Raw genomic sequence first — 22,409 nt, forward strand, 5'->3', positions numbered from 1 at the left:
ATGTCGTTGTTCTTACGTCACAACCTGCACTCTTACACACATTATGAAATTCCCGTACAGGAGGCACATTGTAATTGAGCGTCACCGACCGGCATCAGCAAACAAATACGATATTGTTTGCATGGTCGTCCGAACGAAAACTGTATCGTTCTTCTTAACAACACAAGCACTGCAATATCGTATACAACAAGGTTAATGGTACGTAGTCGAATCAAATCACATGATGCCAAGGGAAGTAGATTACGAAGTACGAGACCAAAAGAAGTAGATGATTTTTGTCATTTGAGCACCAAAATAACTGATGACGACAGAAGTAGAGAGGATGTAAAATGCAGACTGGCAATGGCAATAAATGGGTTTCTGAAAAAAACGGTCGATGTTAACATTGAATATAAACTTCAGCCTTCTCTAGAAGATTTTGTCTGGAGTGTAGCCTCTTGCGGAAGTGAAACTTGGATGATATGCAGTCCGGAGAGTGCGGTGCTACGGAATAATGTTGAAAATTGGCTGGGTAGACTGAATAAATGATGAATCAAACTGGGGAGAAATGAAATTTATGGAACAACTTCGCTAACAGAACGGATAGGTTTACAGCACACACCCTGTAGCATAAAGGGGTCGTCTGTTTTGTAACGAAGGTTCAAAGTGTTCAAATGGCTCTGAGCGCTGTGGGACGTAACTTCTGAGGTCATCAGTCCCCTAGAACTTAGAACTTAAACCTAACTAACCTAAGGAGATCACACACATCCATGCCCGAGGCAGGATTCGAACTGCGACCGTAGCGGTTGCGCGGTTCCAGGCTGTAGCGCCTAGAACCGCTCGGCCACAACGGCTGGCTGTAACGGAGGAAAGTGTGGGAGGGTGCGAATTTCAGAGGAAGACCAAGGCCTAAATAGAGTAAGCAGGTTCAAGTGGATGTATTGTGCAGTAATTATGGAGAGATGAAGAGAATTACACAAGACAGATTAGCGTGGAGCGATGCATCAAAAGAGTCTTCGAACTAAAGACCGCAACAACATCATCATGCAGAAGGAATGAAGGAGTAGTCAAATGCCTCAAGCATTATCATTTAGACAGGAAAACCATTGTTCAAATTTTTAAACAAATTAACTGATAAACGGTTCCACTATACAAAACATCACACTTTAATTAAGTGCGCTTGTACCATTGCCATACAATTATTTAAAAGCCTGTGTTCTGCCCCACCATCGCGGATAGCACTATGTGTCTACTGCCAAACGACCTGTTTATGACATGTAGTAATATACATAAACCGTCCTTTGAAATTCCAGCATAACGGAGGATATAAGATTTTTTTTTCCAGTACTGTTAAAGTTGCGATAGTAGTTATATCTCTGTGGCGACTAATTTCGGGCCATCACGTCCATTTTCAAACCATAGCCTAAAAAAGATTTTATGGTGTTACCAAAGGTAAAATTACAATGCACTCGCACAATTGTACACAAAAGTATTTTTATTATTATTACCTTCGATTACCATAGTTTTTCATCCCTGAACTATAACGTGTCCTATGGTCAGCTCACATCGCAAATTTTAAAATTTTGAAATATTCAAACATTGTCATCTGCCATATTCAGGTCATATTGTAAAACATGACTCAGCAGATACAGGGCGGGCACATCAGACGAGAGATGTATAAACGAATATGGTAATCATGGTGGTTGCGTTCATTTTTTATAAAGAAATGTTTTATTTATGTGGATTAGTAACAGTGTACGTTGTATAAGAAGACACGACCAGTTGTTTATCAGACAGGCACACGTATAAATTGTGCTGAGGGGAGAACATTTCTAAAAGTCGGTAATTCTTTAACAGTGAGGTAAATATAAGGAGTTTACCTATTCCAATGAAGATGTTTTAAAAGTTGTAACCTTTTACGATGTGACCTGAATACTTCAGAGATAAGATTTTAATGTTTCAAGGTTTTAAATTTTGCGATGCGAGCTGACCACAGCACACGATATGTTTCAGGGATGAAAACTGTAGTAATTGGAGCTAGTAAAAATAAAATACAGAAATAAATAATAGTAAGGAAATTGCGTGTGGCTGTGTCTGTCGAAACTGCCAGACGTTGGTTTTGGGCACGCCATATTGTAGCATTTCTTTGGTTTTACTGTGATGCGTGATATAATATAATTATGTATGTAATAAGATGTAAATGGTTGTAATTAATTGTAACAGTTGTAAAGATGGGTTGTGCTGTTGAAAGTGGTCTGATACCACTGACTAGAAACGTAAGTAACGTTTTAGTTATGCATGAGCGATCTCTATGAAGGTTACGAGCGACTAGGGCAGAGCAGTGTCTCAGTTTTCTGCGCTCGATTGGTAGGAAACCATATTAAAAACTCATATGAAGTTCAACGTTTGTATTAATGTACAAGATTTCTAATGACAAACATGAACATTTGTTACTCATAAGTACATTGGCTGACTGTACGATTACATTTACATTTAAGATACGTAAAAACACGTATTTTACGGGTGAAATATTTTATAATGTTTCATGTAACGTTCAGCTTATATGCACAATTGTGGAAGAACATTGTAAATTTATTTTTTTTTAACAACGTAAAGTCTTTTGTAGGCTATCGTTTGAAAATCGACATCATGGTCCGAAACTAGTCGCCACACAAAAATGAATATTATCGAAACTATGCAAGATATTGGAAAAAAAATAAAAATAATACAAATCGTCCTCAGTGTCTATTAGTGAAACCTGTATCAAAATCTCTACGGTAGTTCCTGAGTTTTTCCTTCATATACAGGCAGAAAACGCGGAGTGAGACTTTTTTATAATATCTGTAAATAGAATAGATATTCGTCACTTTGAGTGTCATACTACATGACGAGAAATTTGGTTCATTGAGATAATTCTCTCGTGGTGTTCATGTTTTCAAAACGTTAGTTTTCACACAAATGTAAAAGCATTTCAAAATTTAGTGATTGTGTTCAAGAGAAATAAATTACGGAAATTTATTTTGCAAACAAATTGAGGGACGTTTTGTGACGTCCGACAATGGAGAACGGCGTGCCATTTGGAAGTGGAAACGTCGCCGCCGCGCGACGAGAATTGCAGCAGAGGAGGGGCTCGTGTTATTTTTGCCAGACGGTGCGGCGCAGCGGGGCGCGGAACGGAGCGGCGTATCGACTGTCGGAGCCAACAATTAGCGGCAGCGGCGGCGGCGGCGAGCCTGGCCGCGCTGTCTGCCTGCGTCGCCGGCTCTACGCGAAAGGGTAGGGGAATGGTGGTTGCTGCAGGGGTGGGGTGGGGGAAGGGGGCGGTGGCACAGTGCTAGCCTGCGCTGCGCTGGGCATTATTCATGGCGGGGGCGCCGCCCGCCGCACCGCTAATGGACAGCGACACGGCAGCGCCAGCGTCACGGGAAGGCCTGCCGTCGCTGCCTTCCCTGTCACGCGGGTACTTCGCCCACCTCTGGCTGCGCCACTCACGCCCTAGCATTTATTCATTCACCGCTGCTGCAGCAGCAGCAAAGAGCTGCGCCAGCATTACTGCACGGCGCGTGTCAGATGAAGACGTGCTGGCTCTCAGAGTCTATCACGCACGTTATATGTACGCCGTACCTAGAAGTAAGCCGCACGTTATTACTGGTCATGATAGTGATGAGAACGATATTTTGGTTGTGCCAGGATGAAAAGGCACAACAAATTGTCTGAATGATAACACTAGCTGACATTGGATGGATGACAATATAAACTCTAAAAAAATATTAAAAAAAGGAATTATGCGAAATCGGTAAACGTGTTGTACTTTTATAGAAAAACAAATGATGACTATTTTTGAAAAATTGCATGTCAACAGAAACATCTTCACAAATCGAGCAAGTCAGTAATGCGTTGGGCCACCTCTGGTCTTTATGTGTGCAGTTATTCGGCTCGGCATTGATTGACAGAGTGGTCGGATGTCCTGCTGAGGGGTGTTATCTCAGATTCCGTCCAATTGCCGAGCTGCTTAGAGGGTCGTGCCGCTAAAGGCCAATTGACACTGACAGTCACGGCACCGTCATGTCACGTCACAGCACAATCACGTCAAGATGTATTCACACTGTCCATCACGTCACGGCACGTCAAGTTAATTCGAGTCACATGATCTCAATCGCACGGCTGTCCACAAATGTTTCTTTGCAGGAATCGCGATCATCGCAAGATGATTGTCAACTATTTTTACGAGCGAAATGCGCATACACAACACAGTAGCTTATACATGTGGATGCTGGAGCGCAGATTTATACTAAAATGGCAGTTATTTGGTTTAAATAACACTTGTTGGACTCAAATGCAAGGATAGCTTGTACGAGTATATTACACAAGGAGGGTAGCACTGCAAAATAATACCAAAATAGTGTGGATCCGAAAAATGTAACACAGAAGGAGAATTTCATACACTATACAGGGAGCTCGAGGAAAAGGAATCAGCATTTCTATTTTAGAAAGTCGAAGCATCAGGTTTTTCATTTGTTACGTCAAATTCTACCCAGAATTATGAAAAGGAACACATCCTGTGAAAAATTTGTTTGTTAAGGCAAATTTCTAGTCCACTCAAAATTTTTGTGCAACAGTCATATCTCTCTCGAGATTTATGGGTTTTATTTACATCTTGTATTTGGCTTTTAATAGTTCAAGGGTCTTATTTGTACCGGGGTTAGCTAGTGAAACCACATAAATATTGATCACTGATACTTGCAAAATTGTTTCACATACAATCCAGAGAGCTTCTTAACAGTAAATAGCCTACAGCTAACTTCAACAAACAACGTGCAGTGTTCCAGTCCATTTCTTTATGAAACACTACAAATGCCTGACAGCAGTAAAATAAATTCCATCTTCTAATCAGTCTTATTCTACCCACAGTACTTTTTTCACTTCAAGTTGCACTCATATTGCAGTCCATTTCATTGTAAAATACTCAATACGATACCGATATTTTTTTTAAATCCACTTTATAATGTTGTATATGGCAAGTAATTTAGTACGCTCACGTTGTACAATTCAGACTTTTACGTCATTGCTTCAATTAATCTTTCGTCATTTAGTACAAAATTTAACAGAAAAGTAACGAAATGAAACAATTTGCAACAATAACGAGCAACAAATAGCTGATATGAACCACGAAAGCCACGATGAAACGAAGTATGGAGGTTTGCGCATGGACGTGAGTCAGTAAGAAATGAGCTTTGTGGTCACGTGATCAACAACAGGTGGATATCAACCACCAAAGCTTTATTCCCGAGAAACGTTCACCGTGACGTGACGTGACGGGATGGGTAATGTGGTTGCCGCCATTTGAAACGCATTGCAGAACGTTTTGATGGTACGGGATGTGACGTGAAGTGACGGCCAGTGTGAATTGGCCTTAATGGTCGAAAAGCTATCGGTTGGGGAGAAATACGGCGACCCCGCTGGCCAAGGTAGGGTTTGGCAAGCACAAACAGAAGTAGCAGAAACACTCGTCTTGTGCGGCCGGGCTTTATATTGCTCAAATGTAAGCCAGGATGGCTTGCAGTGAAGGACAACAAATCGGGCATAGAATATCGTCGCCGTACTGCTGTGCTGTAAGGGTGCCGCGGATGACAACCAAAGGGCTCCTGCTATGAAAAGAAATGGCACCCGGACAATCACTCTTCGGTGTCGAGCCGTATGGCGGGCATCATTCAGGCTGGCATCTCACCGCTGTCTGGAGCGTCTCCAGAGACGTCTTCGACCTGGAATCTCATTTACTAGAGTAGAATTGCCTTCACTGATGAGTTCCGTTTCGGACTGAGCCCTCGTGACCATGCGAACACACACAGCCCCACCCGTCCACCCACCCACGCACACACACACACACACACACACACACACACACACACACACACACACACACACGATAGAGAGGGAGGGAGAGAGAGAGAGAGAGAGAATATGAGTGGGGGAGGTATATTGTCGATCCACACTATGGTGGCCATGTCCGAGAACAGGTCACATGTAGAGTTCGCAGCTCAAGACTTTGGTTATTTGATGCATGCTGCTCAGTTAAGTATAGAAGGGTACTGCATGACATCCTAACGCTATTCTCTCAGTGATACTATCGACTGTAGAACCGTTGAACCGGTGAAGTTTGTCTCCTGTCACATGTACCTGAAATTGAAGGATACCGTAAGTGAACTAAGCACACAGTCATGGATGACTATGTTTTAAAATACAAATCGCAAGGTCCCATTGAAGTCCGAGATGAACGTCGACCACATCTGTGCACGGAGGCCAACCAACAAACTGTTGCCGAACATCGTATTTTATAAACAACAGGAAACTCAAGTAGACACTTGTTCATTACAACAGTTCACCTACAACTGCAGCATTGGAATTTCTAAGCATCAGAACGGAGTAGTAAAAATTCTGCACTGAAAAAGGAAACTTGAATCAGTTCGACTGTACCGAAACTGGACTGTTAATAACTGTCATCGGTCAGATTTCTCTAAGGAGTCACATTTTATTTTTCACAGAATGAAAGCTTCAGATAGCAGACCTCACTGCGATCATTGCAGGAAGAACCTAGGGCGACGCAGGCAGCTTTGCAATCTGCGGAAATGTTTTCGTAATATTCTGAAGGACTGTCGACAGATGTAAAAGGAACGCATCGAATTTAGTTACGAACAAAGCTTCGGACATTAGGTTAACGAGCACGTGATGAGGACGGAATCCTTCGGAACGGTAATTCGCCTTCTCAGGCGTTTGAGAGAGTCGAGAAATGGTTATATTACCGCATTAACGAATTCATAGAAGATCCCTGGTCCCAAATTCCCACTGTCTTAAACAAAGAGAAATCTGTACGGGTCACGACGTGATGTTCACAGTGTGTGTTCTCCGCTGTCCATAGTTTAACAGTGTGTGCAGGATAGTTGAGAGCATGGCTACAGGTACCATTGGAGATCTATTAGATCTACTGAGTCACTTCCAACCCGACTAGTTAGTGTGTGGGCATCAGATGGACGCTGGCAGGTGGCCGTGCCTCTAATGTGTGCTTAGGAGAGTACTTATCATAAAAATACTAACAGAAACAATGTCGAAAGACTCCAAACTCTGCAATTACGGTGCACTTACTTGTGGATAATTACTTTCAAAAAACATGATGAACCAGCCACTCTGAAGCACATTAAGATCTCTTTCCTAACATTACATCTAGCAGACTTCATAAAAGACGGAATGCAGAAACCCGTGCCGCAATCGTGTCATTGTTATGTAATTTTTTTATTGACTTATTTCTCAAGTAAAGACCCGCTTCCTGTTATCATATAGCAAGTCGTACATTGTGTGATTTTACATGTTGTATTATAAAAATTCGGTTTTATTACTAGTATATTTTTGTTAAATATTTTATAAAAGGATCAATTTTAAAAATTATATATATATATATATATATATATATATATATATATATATATATATATATACAATTTTTTAAATTTATCCTTTTATAAAATTTTCAACGAAAAATGTACTAGTAATAAAACCGAATTTTTATAATACAAGATGTAAAATGTATGGATGTCCGTCAAGTCTTCATTTTATGCACTCGCACTTTAATTCGTCCAATAATGCGTTCTCATTCTCCTTATCAGTGATGTAACAGATATGATGAAAAAGCACGTTTCGTGGTGGCGCGGTTTGTTCCTTGTAAACATCTATCGATGTTATATCCTGGTCAGTTACACGAAATCCTGTGTGCTCCGGTACCCTTGCGTTTCAGATATTTAAATGATTTCATGCATCTTCTGCACGTTTGTAAATGCATAGCCTCTAACTGTAGAAAAGTTTTTTTCAGTGCACGATCGTCACAATTGTCTGTCATCGCCGACAAGTACACGTGCAAGCCCTCTTGTCCACAACTCCACACCAAACGACACCACTGTTGTCGGTGGAGGCGATGACATAATAATACCTGACTTTGATCTCACATTGATTACTTGTGCAATTTACAGTGCCTCTGAAGATGAGTCTGGCAGTCCCGAAATCGTTCGTGCATTGAAGGAAACAAACATCATTTGTTGCAGTGAGAGGCTATTTATTTACAACCACAAAATCCTCACACGGTTTTGGTCTCGCCATCCAGTACGATGTGAGGCTAAAATTTATTATTAATCCATCAACAATATACAGGGTGTTACAAAAAGGTACGGCCAAACTTTCAGGAAACATTCCTCACACACAAATAAAGAAAAGATGTTATGTAGACATGTGTCCGGAAACGCTTAATTCCCATGTTAGAGCTCATTTTAGTTTCGTCAGTATGTACTGTACTTCCTCGATTCACCGCCAGTTGGCCCAATTGAAGGAAGGTAATGTTTACATCGGTGCTTGTGTTGACATGCGACTCATTGCTCTACAGTCCTAGCATCAAGCACATCAGTACGTAGCATCAACAGGTTAGTGTTCATCACGAACGTGGTTTTGCAGTCAGTGCAATGTTTACAAATACGGAGTTGGCAGATACCCATTTGATGTATGGATAGCACGGGCCAATAGCCGTGGCGCGGTACGTTTGTAACGAGACAGATTTCCAGAACGGAGGTGTCCCGACAGGAAGACGTTCGAAGCAATTGATCGACTTCTTAGGGAGCACGGAACATTCCAGCCTATGACTCGCGACTGGGGGAGACCTAGAACGACAAGGACACCTGCAATGAACGAGGCAATTCTTCGTGCAGTTGACGATAACCCTAATGTCAGCGTCAGAGAAGTTGCTGCTGTACAAGGTAACGTTGACCACGTCACTGTATGGAGAGTGCTACGGGAGAACCAGTTGTTTACGTACCATGTAGAGCGTGTGCAGGTACTATCAGCAGCTGATTGACCTCCACGGGTACACTTCCGCGAATGGTACATCCAACAATGTGTCAATCCTCATTTCAGTGCAAATGTTCTCTTCACGGATGAGGCTTCATTCCAACGTGATCAGATTGTAAATTTTCACAATCAACATGTGTGGGCTGACGAGAATCCGCAAGCAATTGTGCAATCACGTCATAAACACAGATTTTCTGTGAACGTTTGGGCAGGCATTGTTGGTGATGTCTTGATTGGGCGCCATGTTCTTCCACCTACGCTCAATGGAGCACGCTATCATTATTTCATACGGGATTCTCTACCTGTGCTGCTAGAACATGTGCCTTTACAAGTACGACACAACATGTGGTTCATGCACGATGGAGCTCCTGCACATTTCAGTCGAAGTGTTCGTACGCTTCTCAACAACAGATTCGGTGACCGATGTATTGGTAGAGGCGGACCAATTCCATGGCCTCCACGCTCTCCTAACCTCAACCCTCTTGACTTTCATTTATGGGGTCATTTGAAAGCTCTTGTCTACGTAACCCCGGTACCAATTGTAGAAAGTATTCGTGCTCGTGTTGTGGACGGCTGTGATACAATACGCCATTCTCCAGGGCTGCATCAGCGCATCAGGGATTCCATGCGACGGAGGGTGGATGCGTGTATCCTCGCTAACGGAGGACATTTTAAACATTTCCTGTAACAAAGTGTTTGAAGTCACGGTGGTACGTTCTGTTGCTGTGTGTTTCCATTCCATGATTAACGTGATTTGAAGAGAAGTAATAAAATGAGCTCTAACATGGAAAGTAAGCGTTTCCGGACACATGTCCACATAACATATTTTCTTTCTTTGTTTGTGAGGAATGTTTCCTGAAAGTTTGGCCGTATCTTTTTGTAACACCCTGTATCTACCTTTAAGAGCTACAGGCCTATTACAAATGATTGAAGCGATTTCATAAATTCACTGTAGCTCCATTCATTGACATATGGTCACGACACACTACAGATACGTAGAAAAACTCATAAAGTTTTGTTCGGCTGAAGCCACACTTCAGGTTTCTGCTGTCAGAGCGCTCGAGAGCGCAGTGAGACAAAATGGCGACAGGAGCCGAGAAAGCGTATGTCGTGCTTGAAATGCACTCACATCAGTCAGTCATAACAGTGCAACGACACTTCAGGACGAAGTTCAACAAAGATCCACCAACTGCTAACTCCATTCGGTGATGGTATGCGCAATTTAAAGCTTCTGGATGCCTCTGTAAGGGGAAATCAACGAGTCGGCCTGCAGTGAGCGAAGAAACGGTTGAACGCGTGCGGGCAAGTTTCACGCGTAGCCCGCGGAAAATTGGCTCATGCCAGAACTGGAGACCGACATCGCCGACTTCATCTTTCAACAGGATGGTGCTCCACCGTACTTCCATCATGATGTTCGGCATTTCTTAAATAGGAGATTGGAAAACCGATGGATCGGTCGTGGTGGAGATCATGATCAGCAATTCATGTCATGGCCTCCACGCTCTCCCGACTTAACCCCATGCGATTTCTTTCTGTGGGGTTATGTGAAAGATTCAGTGTTTAAACCTCCTCTACCAAGAAACGTGCCAGAACTGCGAGCTCGCATCAACGATGCTTTCGAACTCATTGATGGGGACATGCTGCGCCGAGTGTGGGAGGAACTTGATTATCAGCTTGATGTCTGCCGAATCACTAAAGGGGCACATATCGAACATTTGTGAACGCCTAAAAAAACTTTTTGAGTTTTTGTATGTGTGTGCAAAGCATTGTGAAAATATCTCAAATAATAAAGTTATTGTAGAGCTGTGAAATCGCTTCAATCATTTGTAATAACCCTGTATAATCCCCCGAAAGCGATGATTAGGTGGAATCTAAAAGGCTATCAGGGAGTTTTGTTATATTATGTTTGGCATTGCGTCAGTCGTTGGCGGCGATCTGAACGTTATATTATTCTTGAAGAATCAAGTTTGCGAAGACCGGTAGTAATTATTTTTGCTGCTATTACTGGTTTCGGCAGGTCAACGCTGTCATCGGTTTCAGGTAAGTGACCCTGGAGAGGTAGACCGAGTCGAAAGTGATTAACGAAAATCATCTATTAATGTAACAAGATACAATGATGACAGCGTAGATTTATCGGAACCGGCAATAGTAATAAAAAGAATACTAGCTATCTTGGGAAACTTTATTCTGCAAGAATAATATAATGTAGTTTTGTTAGTGTGTGGTAGTCTTCAGACAGTATGGTATATGAATAATAATTTAAGGGGAGCCGGAGGTGCCTATGCTGCCCATGTTAAAATCACTAAGTTTGAGGAACATTTATGAATAAACTACCAAATAGAAAAACTTGAATTTTTTTTACATATAGAGTGGTTTAGTATTGCAGTTATGACAGAGGGATTTTGGAGTATCGTTTCTAGTTTACTTCCAATTATTTTTTTTATTAATGACCCAAATTTTTTTACAATAAATTGCTTTATAATTAAACTGAAATGAAACTACTGAACATATTGCCAAATGGCTGTGTTACAATGTAAGTTTGACCACTAGGAGTGCTGTATAAAAATTTCATCTCTCTAGCTTGAGTGGATTTTGAGAAAATATTCCTTATATTCGAAAAATTCTAATTTACGAGAAATGGCTATCAGAGTTTCTCAATACATTCCTGCACTATACGATGGATTATCGGGGTCTTCTTCTTCATCTTCATAAAGCTTCCTCTTCTGTCTTCTTTTCTGGTCTGTTGTTCCATCATACTTCATATGCCTTTCTCTTCTTTCTGCTCCTCTTATCCTTTCTCTGTCAATATTTCTTAGTGCTCGTATAGTGTTCACCCCAGCTGTAAATCCTAATGCCTTCCGAACTTCACACTTCACACTGTTCCCTTGGTTGTAGGTTGCTATTGCATCATAAATGCCAAAGTGCAGTGTTTTTATGCTTACAAACACCCTGTTAGGAATCACTTTCCAAATCAAATTGTTTACGCTCTCATTAGGATTCTGCGTCTTTCCGTGTAGACATTTGTGTAACAATTCTGGCTGTGCTAAGTCATGAAAAATTGGTTTTATTGCATTTATCACAGCTGCTGGCAAACCATGTTTGTGATCATAGTCCTTTTTTGTATTATATTTGCAGCAGGAATCTTTTGGGCACAGGCTGTGTTGAGGGTATTCGTTGGAAAAGGTAGTATGAAGGAACAATGCCCACACTGCTTTTCGCATGTCACTAGCATTACTAGTATTTTGCCTTACAGCATACCCATAGTATCTTTGTAGACGTTCAATCACCTCATCAGTAAGCCTACCTCTCCCTCCTATTGTCTTTCCATCACTGAGCTTACTTGAACCCAAAGTTTGTTTGAGCCTTCGAAACCGTGTATCCATACGCTTTTGCACATGCCCAATGCATTCCAACTTTTCAACTACAAATTCATTTCCATATGGTTTCAGTTCCTCTGTAGTCTTGAAACCTTTGGAATCACCATCCCCAAGGTAGTATTTGCTAGGAGATGTCACAGGGCTATGGCCGGCCTTGTGTTGCTTAGCAGAAGAACGCACTGTTTCAATAATTGTAGTATCGCAACTTGGTATTAGTGTTAATTTTCTTTTCCCTACGTTCTTCCTCTTCTTATATACACGGTTACTAAAACGTGGCATCGTAACCAGAACAACGCTTTACACAAGAAGTATAATACTATCAACAACAGGCGCAACACTGAACTAATTCGAAACGGTAAACAGCAAAGAGACGATGTTCCACGCTCTTAGCGCTTCATTTGTCACAGGAAACAATGTAGCCAACCCTTGCACACTCGCTGTATGCGTAACATAAGGCGCTGTATGCGTAACAGGTCGAGAAAATCCCAAGCAGTTCGCCAGGAAGTCACGAGAGGCTGTTAGATGCATTCAGTGGCCGACCATTTCCTCTGCAGGCGTGGGGGAAAATGGTAATAATTCCACTTCTAGGGCGAGTAGAACAATAATTCAAGTTTACATTAAAGAGGAATGTTCCAATTAATTTTCGGTAGCAAAAAAAAAAATCGTAATTTTTTGGATTTGACCACCTCCTGCTCCACTTAATGTGTATGCATATTACTAGATTATTCTGAATATCTGATGAAGTGAAAATATTGGCCCCAGTTCCCTATTTTTAACAACTATCAGAGAAAAAATTATACTCGCGTTGTTATCCGTGATTAAACCAATTGCCGCACAGCTAACATTTTCCTCGATTGTACTCGTACATTTTAATCACGAAAGGCTAGTGGATGATGGGGAAAGGTAAATGTATCAGTTTGGGAACCTGGTACAGAAAAGACCGAGTCGAAAGTTATAAGCGAAAATCGTTCTGATATTCCAGACAATGGAATACGTGTTCTGGTACTGTCGTTGCTAAGACTGTAGGGTAGGCAACCCCGTCGAGCAGTTAGGTGTACAGGTTAATGCAACAACTCAGCTAATCCGGTGCAGACGGCGTACTGTGTACTGACATGAGTCATCTTGGTGTAGAATGTCTGTACTGTAATAGACTGCAGCCTGATTTTGCACGTTGAAGTAGTAACGTCGATCAGCCCTAACCAAATGGAGCTGTATCCGGTGACGAACTTGAAGACATGATTTTTGTGTATGGGCAAGCAAATGGAAGCAACAGAGAAGCGAAAAGCTTATACAGGACCAAATATCGGTGTTTCCAAGACTGTTCCAACGATTAATTCAAATAGCACAACGGCCGAGGAGGACGACGAGCTACTGTTCTACTCCCGATTCAGGCGATGTAGTGCTTGCTCGAGTGCATGAGTACTCGATCAGTTGTACGTGAAATGAATGCTTCGCACAGTACATTGTCGCAAGTAGTACGAGAAATTCAGTTACATCCTACAACCCACGGAAAGTGCACGTTTTGACCCTTGCTTACTTTGGATCTAGTATCGCGATCAGTTGCTGCGTATGTACTTTCCACGGATGAAGCCTATTTCACCTTGATGAAATGCTAAATGCGCACACAGTCATGTTTGGGCCGATAAGAACCCGTAGACTACGGTTGTGTTTCTGTGCCGAACTTCATCGTTCCTTAACTTAGCAGTCCACGTAATTTTCAACATTCTTTCGTAGCACCTCATCTCAAATGCGTTCATTCTCATTTGTTCCGGTTTTCTCACTGTCCATTATTCACTAATATACAGTGCTGTTTCATAACAATATACTTCTCTTGAGCAGGTATATCCTCTTTGCCTATGCCAGTCTGCTTCTTATGTCCTAGCTTCTTCCATCATGGATTATTATGCTCCCAAGGTATCAGAATTCCGTAACTTCATGCAGATCGTGTACAAAGTGTACAAGTATTATTCAGACATATAATGCTCAGCCCCCTGGAACTAACCTACCTAGCACTTTTTTCAGAGGGTTATTGAAGACCTGGACCAGAAAAGTGGATAGGCAGAAAGATTTCGTGCCGAGAACATTCACATGATCTCACCCCCACTCGATTCCTTCCTGTGAGCCCATGTGAGACGTCTTGTGTACGAGACGCCTGTTGATACTGAAGGGGATGTCATGGAAAGAATTCTCTCTGTCTGCGACAGTGTTCAAACCGAGGATATTAGAACGGGTTGCATTGACGCTTGAGGACGACATTTTAAACAGCTGCTGTAAATGTAGCAGCTCGTGAAACATGTGCAGGTAAAAGGAATTCGTTACTGCTGTACAACAGACTTATCATTTTCGGTCTCTCTCTGGGATCAATTTATGTCTGCCGTTATTAGTCCATCACAGGGGACATCGCCTGAGGATATTGGGGAGTATTCAGCGGAAATCCTGAACGTCATGATCACGGTTCGGGAGCTGGGGCTCCTTAGTTTGAGGTAGCACGAGGCTAAGGCGGAACTTGAATAGATTTTAGCTAATGCCTTTTGACTCGGTGGCTGGTCCCGGCGGAGGTTCGAGTCCTCCCTCCTTATCCTTAGGATAATTTAAGTTAAGTAGTGTGTAAGCTTAGGGACTGATGACCTTAGCAGTTAAATCCCATAAGATTTCACACACATTTGAACATTTTTGACTCGGTCTTTTCCGGACTGGGGTCCTTTACCTCAAATTGACACATTTATCCTTCCCCATTCCCTGAAAGTTGTAACATCATCGCGGAATCGAGCTGGATATGACCGTGCAGCTGCTTTTCAGTCAGTGATCGATTCAGTTGGACTATTCCAAGTAAACTCATCCCACACGATTATGGAGCCACCATCAGATTGCACAGTGCCTTGTTTGTCTATTGCTTCGTGTAGTCAGCGCCACACTCGAACCATATCATCAGCTCTTAACAACTGAAACCGGGACCCACCTGACGGGGCCACGGCTTTCCAGTCGTCTGGGCGCCAGCCGATACGGTCACGAGCCCAGTAGAGACGCTTCAGGCGAAGTCGTGCTGTTAGTAATGGCACTCGCGTCGGTCATCTACTGCCATTGCCCATTACCGCCTAATTTCCCAACGCATACGTTCGTCCTACGTCTCACATTGATTTCTGCGCTTATTAAGCTCACTGCTGCTTGTCTGTTAGTACTGAAAATTCTGCTGCCGTCAGTCAACTTTAGGCCGCCGGCCACTGCGTTGTCTGTGGTAATGCCTGGGATTTGGTATTTCGGCACACTCTTGGCAATGTGGATCTCGGAATGTTGAATTCCCTAATGATTTCCGAAATGGAACGTCCGATGCGTCTAACTCTAGCTACCATTCCGCGTTCGAAGTCTGTTAATACCAGTCGTGTCGTGCGTCCGTAGTCACGTCGGTAACCTTTTCACAAGAATCACCTGAGTAGAAATGAGAACTCCGTCAATGCAGTGCCCATGGATACCTTGTGTACTTCATACTACAACCATCGGTACATGAGCATATCGCTATCCCACGACTTTTCTCACACAGTGTATGGAAGAGGAACAGAGACGTATGGGACTCATTCTAATGACGATATTGGTTGCAAATGGAGAAATCCACTTACAAAGGCTGGAAACCCACTGACGAAGGGCAGATTGTCATTGACCAGCGCCTGGGAACAAGCACCTAGGAAGCGGCGAAGTTAGTCCACTGTTCGCGTACCTCTGTCGCGCGTACCTCGTAGTGAAACTGCGACTGATCGACGGATGTTGGACGTGACGTCTCATCACAGAACGTGGGGATCATTGTCCTCACCGCTCTATAAATCAGTGTAGGTGACAATTTGTAGGGGATCTGACGACTGAGTACAATGTTGGTGCAGGCGAAGGTTTTGGGAGCACACCGTTCAATTAACATTCTTGAACATGTTCCGATGTTAACACAAAACCGTCATCGGGTATGACTGCAGCGGGAATCATTAAGAATAGACCGTGGGTCAGTGGAGGCGTGTCCCCTAGTTTGATGAATCACAGTCAGGCGAATGCGCGCGTGAAAAATCCACTGCACCACTGAACGCAGGCCCATGGGTGCAGTATGATGCTATGAGGGTCACTGACTTGGGCTTCCAAGGGACCAGTGGTAGTAGTTGAAGGCAACACCACAGCTGAACTACTTGAAAATCACAGCAACTAACTTGCTTCCATTTATGCTTGCGTTCGTCCCTAACTGTCATGGCATCTTCCAGCATGATAACTGTCCAGGTTACAAGGCTAGACTCCCGCTACATTTGTCTGAGGAGCATGAGCGTGAACTCACATTTCCGCTAATTCATCCGATCTGAAGCCAGTGCAATACATTTGGGATGGTGTCATCTTTTCATACGCAAACCATCGGCCTAAAATGTACGGACATTTACGGGCACTGGATGACCTGTCCATAAACATTTGGTGTCACAAATCTCTGGAAATCTACCAAAAATCCGTCGAATCCTTTCCACGTAGAATCGCTGCTGTACTGCGTTCCAGAGATGGACCAACATGCCATTAAGTCGGAGTAATAAGGAATGCCTGAGGAATTACAAGAGTAATAATGTTGTATATGAAGACGGTATATGTTATTTCGGACATGTCGAAAAGAACAGATACCATCTTCATATAGTTAAGGCTAAACGGCAATTTATCTTCTTCTTCTGTGCTGGATGCACACGGATTGCCCGAACTCTTACGGGACTCGGTAAGATTGTCTGCCTCGAGTAATGAGTGTAATGGGCAGGGGGACTACCAATGTAGTGTGTGGACATTAAGTTGGGAATATGGGTCTCATGGGGAGCGTACAAGAGATAAATCCCTGCAGTCGCACTATCCTCTGTGTCCGTGGCTCAGATGGATGCCGGCATGGTAACAGCGTGTTCGATCAGAGGGTTAGCTGCCCTCTGTCATAAAAAAACTGACTTAATCGAGCAATAACGAACATAAATTGGTGTCTCGCGACGTCCGCACCGAGCAGATGAAACGAACGAAAACGAGCAAAATGAGATGGACAGAGCGTCTGCCATGTAAACAGGAGATCCCGGGTTCGAGTCCTGGTCGGGGCACACACATTTTTAACTGTCCTGTTGATGTATATCAATGTCTGTCGACAGCTTAGGGTCTTGATTTAATTATCATTTCGTAATAATGTTTTGGCCCATCAGTGTGTAACTGCCGATCTCCGACGAAGAAATGCTGCTGTTGTGGCGGCGTTGGGACTGGAGTGGAGATTCCAGTGTAAGTAGTGTAGATAGAGGCTGTCCTACCTGCTCGGCGGACTGCTCCTCGATGACGAGCTTCATCTCGAGCGACTGCCTGGTCTCGAGAAAGGCGCGCCGCTGCTGCTTGTCGGCCAGGTAGTATGACATCAGGCCCAGCAGGTTGGCCGCCAGCAGCAGCACGCCGTTCGCAGCCATCTGCACAACACAAGGCAGCCGTCACTCCAAAAGCCACGCTGTCTCTATCTCAATAATATCCTGAGAAAAGTTAACGCCATTTTGAGATGCAGCACTATCTCTTAACTTGTGACACACTGCTATGTTTATATGTGTATTATTTTTACAACTATTTTTTCTGGTTCACATTATTTGTTATAGTTAAATATCTTCCCTTTCCGTTACTCCTTCTTTAATCTGTAGCCGGGTTCGTTTATCGAATGTGAGGCATATATGTATAGGCACGCATGAACTGGATATTTAGATTTTAGTGTTATACAGAGTTATTCAGCTAAGATATTTCACCTCAGATATGAGGAGCATCGTTTCAGATCTTATAAAGTGCACAGATCATAATTTTACAGTAAGCAAACGAACGTTTCGCTTCCTGACCAAATGAAATATGTAAACATTCTCAACGGCAGGAGCTAGGTATTTAATTTTTCAGAATTAATGGTAATTGGATCATTTCCCAGTGCATGATGGCACCATTTTCAATTTTAAATTGCACATAGTACGTTTTGAAGTAATTCACTGAACGAAATACGTTTTCATCCGATCGTGTTTTCACATATGGTTTGAAAAAGCTGCACAAATCCAAGTTGTGATTCATTCTAGTAGCGTCCCACCAGTAATAACTGGTTTGATTTGCTAAACTGAAGTGAAGTAAAACCACAACACGATACTTCGTTTTAAGGCAATCCCTAGGTGTAGGATGTCGATGGAAAGGTCGTTTTCGTGATTTGTAGGCGTGACAATTCCACTACGGAGACAACATTAGGCAACCACACACACACACACACACACACACACACACACACACACATATACACACACACTTCATGTTACAAACGCCACAGGAGTTTACAACTTGACACATGATACAGATGTAAGCTAGTTGAGCGCAAAGTGTGAAAACCGCTGGACCGCACTCGCAGTTTCTCTAGAACTAAAAAGTGGATTGTTAGAAACAGCTGCTATAACATCTGTTTCGTTTGTTCCGGTCGTTGTAGGCTTGTTCCTTACCCTCTATGCAGTGTTCCAGAGCCTTTCCAAGAACGATGTTTTGTGCATTCGCCGAACTGTCATTCTTCTTGGGCACAGTCGGTCGGGATACTTTGATCCATACAACTCAACACTTACTTCGTCTTCGTGAAGACGTAGCAAATGTTATCTCTGTTGGTTTGGGAGAGATTTATTTTTTCAAACTAATCAGCACTCAAAACACGTGAACGGTACAGATGTAGCGAAAGCTACGTTTCCTTTTTACCCTTTTACACCAGTGCCGCGGCGGTGCAGCACTGTTGCTTCCTCCTTATACGCCCCGAGCGAGGTGGCGCAGTGGTTAGCCCGCTGCACACGTCTTCGGGGGACGACGGTTCAGATTTCCGTCCTAACATCCATATTACGGTTTTCCGTGATTTTCCTATTTCGTCCATTTAAATTCCGGAACCGTTCCTTTGAAAACGGCACTGCCGATTTCCTTACCCATTCTTTCCTAATCCGATTTTGTGTTCAGTCTCTAACAACCGCGCTGTCTACGAGATGCTCTTAACTTCCTTCCTCCTTCTTTCGTTATCCGGCGCTACATACTGCCTTATTTGAGTTGATACCGATATCTATGCAATTAATATAGTTATGAAAAGAGACTATACGTCGTTTAGAATTACGATATCGTAAACGATTCCGGAAAAAATTGAGGTGAACAACTTTGCTGATCACTCTGTATATCGCTCAGGGGATGCCGATAGCGAAAAGCACACAAACTGTTTATCAACGTTCACGTGCTAGCGTAATTTAATGAGGCTTCGCACTCAACCGCGTCGTGCTTGTGCACTAGACACTCGTGAAGCATTGGAGCTTTTCGATTACGTACAACGAAATCGTATGAGGCGTACGTTGGTAGCCATAGATCGTCAGACAAACTGGAGTCGTCACATTATTTCTTCAGGTCCCTTATAAATCTTGAGTAACTTACTATGTAGTTTTGTTCTGCTTTTTTCTCTTCAGAACCGATCTGCGCTATCGCTGTAGACGTTACCAAGGTTTAGTAGGTCAATACAGCGTAAATCAATGAAGACCTATACGTTTCAGATATAAATCAACACGCGTTGTAAATTATTCCAGTGACTATTATTTCACAATACCGTGCTTGTAATGATCCTGCTTCAGCAGCTGGCATTAATGTTTCACCAGTAAACTAATGAATAGTACTATGAAAGTTATTTTTTGTTTCCTTGTTATAGGAAACGTGGATCACTAACTGACGGGATTGGAAAACTTCAAAAGCAGAAAAATATAGCCATCTTACGAACTTGCACGTAAGTAGTTCCAGTCACTCAGGTTCTAGCTCAAACAAACCAGCATAAACGAAACTCCCACTTAATTTGAAACAGGAAAGCTACACATCGGTTTTTAGTTTCTCCTGTCAGGGGTGAAAAAAAGAGTGCTCTTATTGCTTCCTTGTTAAAGATTACTGCCATGACGAGTAACAGAGAATTATGATCTCTTGTCAGTTTTCCACAACAATTGTGAGAACGAACGTTTCTAAAGCAGAAAACTCTTTTCATGTTGTTATTCTCTACACATCAAAAAACAAAGTACTTATTGATTATACAGGGTGTTACAAAAAGGTACGGCCAAACTTTCTGGACACATTCCTCACATACAAAGAAAGAAAATATGTTATGTGGACATGTGTCCGGAAACGCTTACTTTCCATGTTAGAGTTCATTTTATTACTTCTCTTCAAATCACATTAATCATGGAATGAAAACACCCAGCAACAGAACGTACCAGCATGACTTCAAACACTTTGTTACAGGAAATGTTCAAAATGTCCTCCGCTAGCGAGGATACATGCATCCGCCCTCCGTCGCATGGAATCCCTGATGCGCTGATGCAGCCCTGGAGAATGGCGTATTGTATCACAGCCGTCCACAATACGAGCACGAAGAGTCTCTACATTTGGTACCACGGTTGCGTAGACCAGAGCTTTCAAATGCCCGCATAAATGAAAGTCAAGAGGGTTGAGGTCAGGAGAGCGTGGAGGTCATGGAATTGGTCCGCCTCTAGCAATCCATCGGTCACCAAATCTGTTGTTGAGAAGCGTACAAACACTTGGACTGAAATGTGCAGGAGCTCTATCGTGCATGAACCACATGTTGTGTCGTACTTGTAAAGGCACATGTTCTAGCAGCACAGGTAGAGTATCCTGTATGAAATTATGATAACGTGCTCCATTGAGCGTAGGTGGACGAAACTAAAATGAGCTCTAACATGGAAACTAAGCGTCTCCGCACACATGTCCACATAACATCTTCTCGTTATTTGTGCGTGAGGAATGTTTCCTGAAAGTTTGGCCGTCCCTTTTTGTAACACCCTGTTTTATATATTGTTATTTAGATGCAGAAACCATCTTTGTTTACTGAGGGAAATTTTCGTGAGGCAGACAAGCCATTCCATTACGAAATAAGCCAGAATCACGTTCTGATTTATGTATTCTGATTTTTTATAATCACCTGCATTAGTAAAATTTCAGAAACAGATTTTTATAGAATGTAGGTTAGTAGTTAGTACCAGAGTCACGTTTTCCTATTCGAATAACTTTTAATAACAAAAGCTGTGTCACTTTTTGAGGAGCAGAATGTTATATAATCTATTTCACCTCAGTAATTCTCACATTGTTAACTGAGGTTTAAAGTAGTATTTTTATTACGAATCTTGGTCTTGAATTTGTGAAAGTTAAAACACTTTTAATCGGTACTAGTCCATTCCTTATCTAATTGGCATGGAACTTAGGAAGAGAACCTTACTACGAAATACAGGTGTCAAGGATTTTATTTTTTCTTCTTTCGAAATTGAAATTTTGTTTAGGTTTTTGAAATGAAATCGTTTTGATTAAGGTAAAAAGGAAATAATTATAGTAAACTTTCGTAATGTTAACATGACTGTTATTGATCTGTTGCTTAATTCTACAGAATGCAGAGGAATGCTGTAAATAGATTGCTGCTCACCCTATAGCTCAAATCATTTGTGTATATAGAGAACAAAGGACCCTTCAGACTTCCGTGAGGTAACTGGCGATCCATTTGTCTCCGATGAACACACGTCGTTCAGGACAACGTACTGGGTTCTGTTACGTGAAAGTGTGCGAGTCATTCACGCATCAGGGAAAATATTTTGTGTGCTCGGCTCTTTGTCAAGGGTCTGCAGTGTGGCGCTGTGTACCGTAATCGTAAATCACCAACGATATTTCGTAAGATGTCCAGCAGCGCACTTGAAACGTGTGCCAGTCAGCGTTTGGTCTCCTCTGCAGCAACCGTCGACTGAAGTATTTCCAGCAGAGTGTAGAAAGTGACGGACAAAGAGTTCCGTGACGGACCCAGGACTCCCGTCTTCCGCGAGGAGCGCCGTTACGATGCGGCGGCCGGCTGTAAACCCGCCACACAGCGTCCTGCCCGCCGCGCCCAGCCATCACTCTACTCTGCGGACAGTTGTTCCGTTCTGTTTCCTTCTGTAATCAAAATCTTCTGTCTCATGGCTCGTTTGTAGTACCGTCCATCATCATAGTAGCTTGTACAAAATTTACAGTCTCTGCATACAAGGTGCGTTCCGAAAGTAATGCGACCAAATTCATAAAAAATCGTTTATTGAATATATCCGTACAAATAATAAAAAAAAAATCAAAATAGCACCATCTTGCTTCGATACACGT

At 42.6% G+C, this 22,409-nt stretch overlaps 1 protein-coding gene across 1 annotated transcript in view; it reads right to left on the bottom strand.

Moving 5' to 3' along the window:
* Positions 1-22,409, bottom strand: part of LOC126146011 (adenylate cyclase type 3) — a 923,811-nt gene that overhangs the window by 644,734 nt on the left and 256,668 nt on the right. Inside the window, exon 2 of the mRNA XM_049915594.1 lies at positions 17,525-17,674. Coding sequence (XP_049771551.1) covers positions 17,525-17,674 — 150 coding nt within the window. The remainder of the gene's footprint in view (positions 1-17,524; positions 17,675-22,409) is intronic.

The sequence above is a fragment of the Schistocerca cancellata genome, chromosome 2, assembly GCF_023864275.1.
Source record: "Schistocerca cancellata isolate TAMUIC-IGC-003103 chromosome 2, iqSchCanc2.1, whole genome shotgun sequence".
Classification (NCBI taxonomy): domain Eukaryota; kingdom Metazoa; phylum Arthropoda; class Insecta; order Orthoptera; family Acrididae; genus Schistocerca; species Schistocerca cancellata.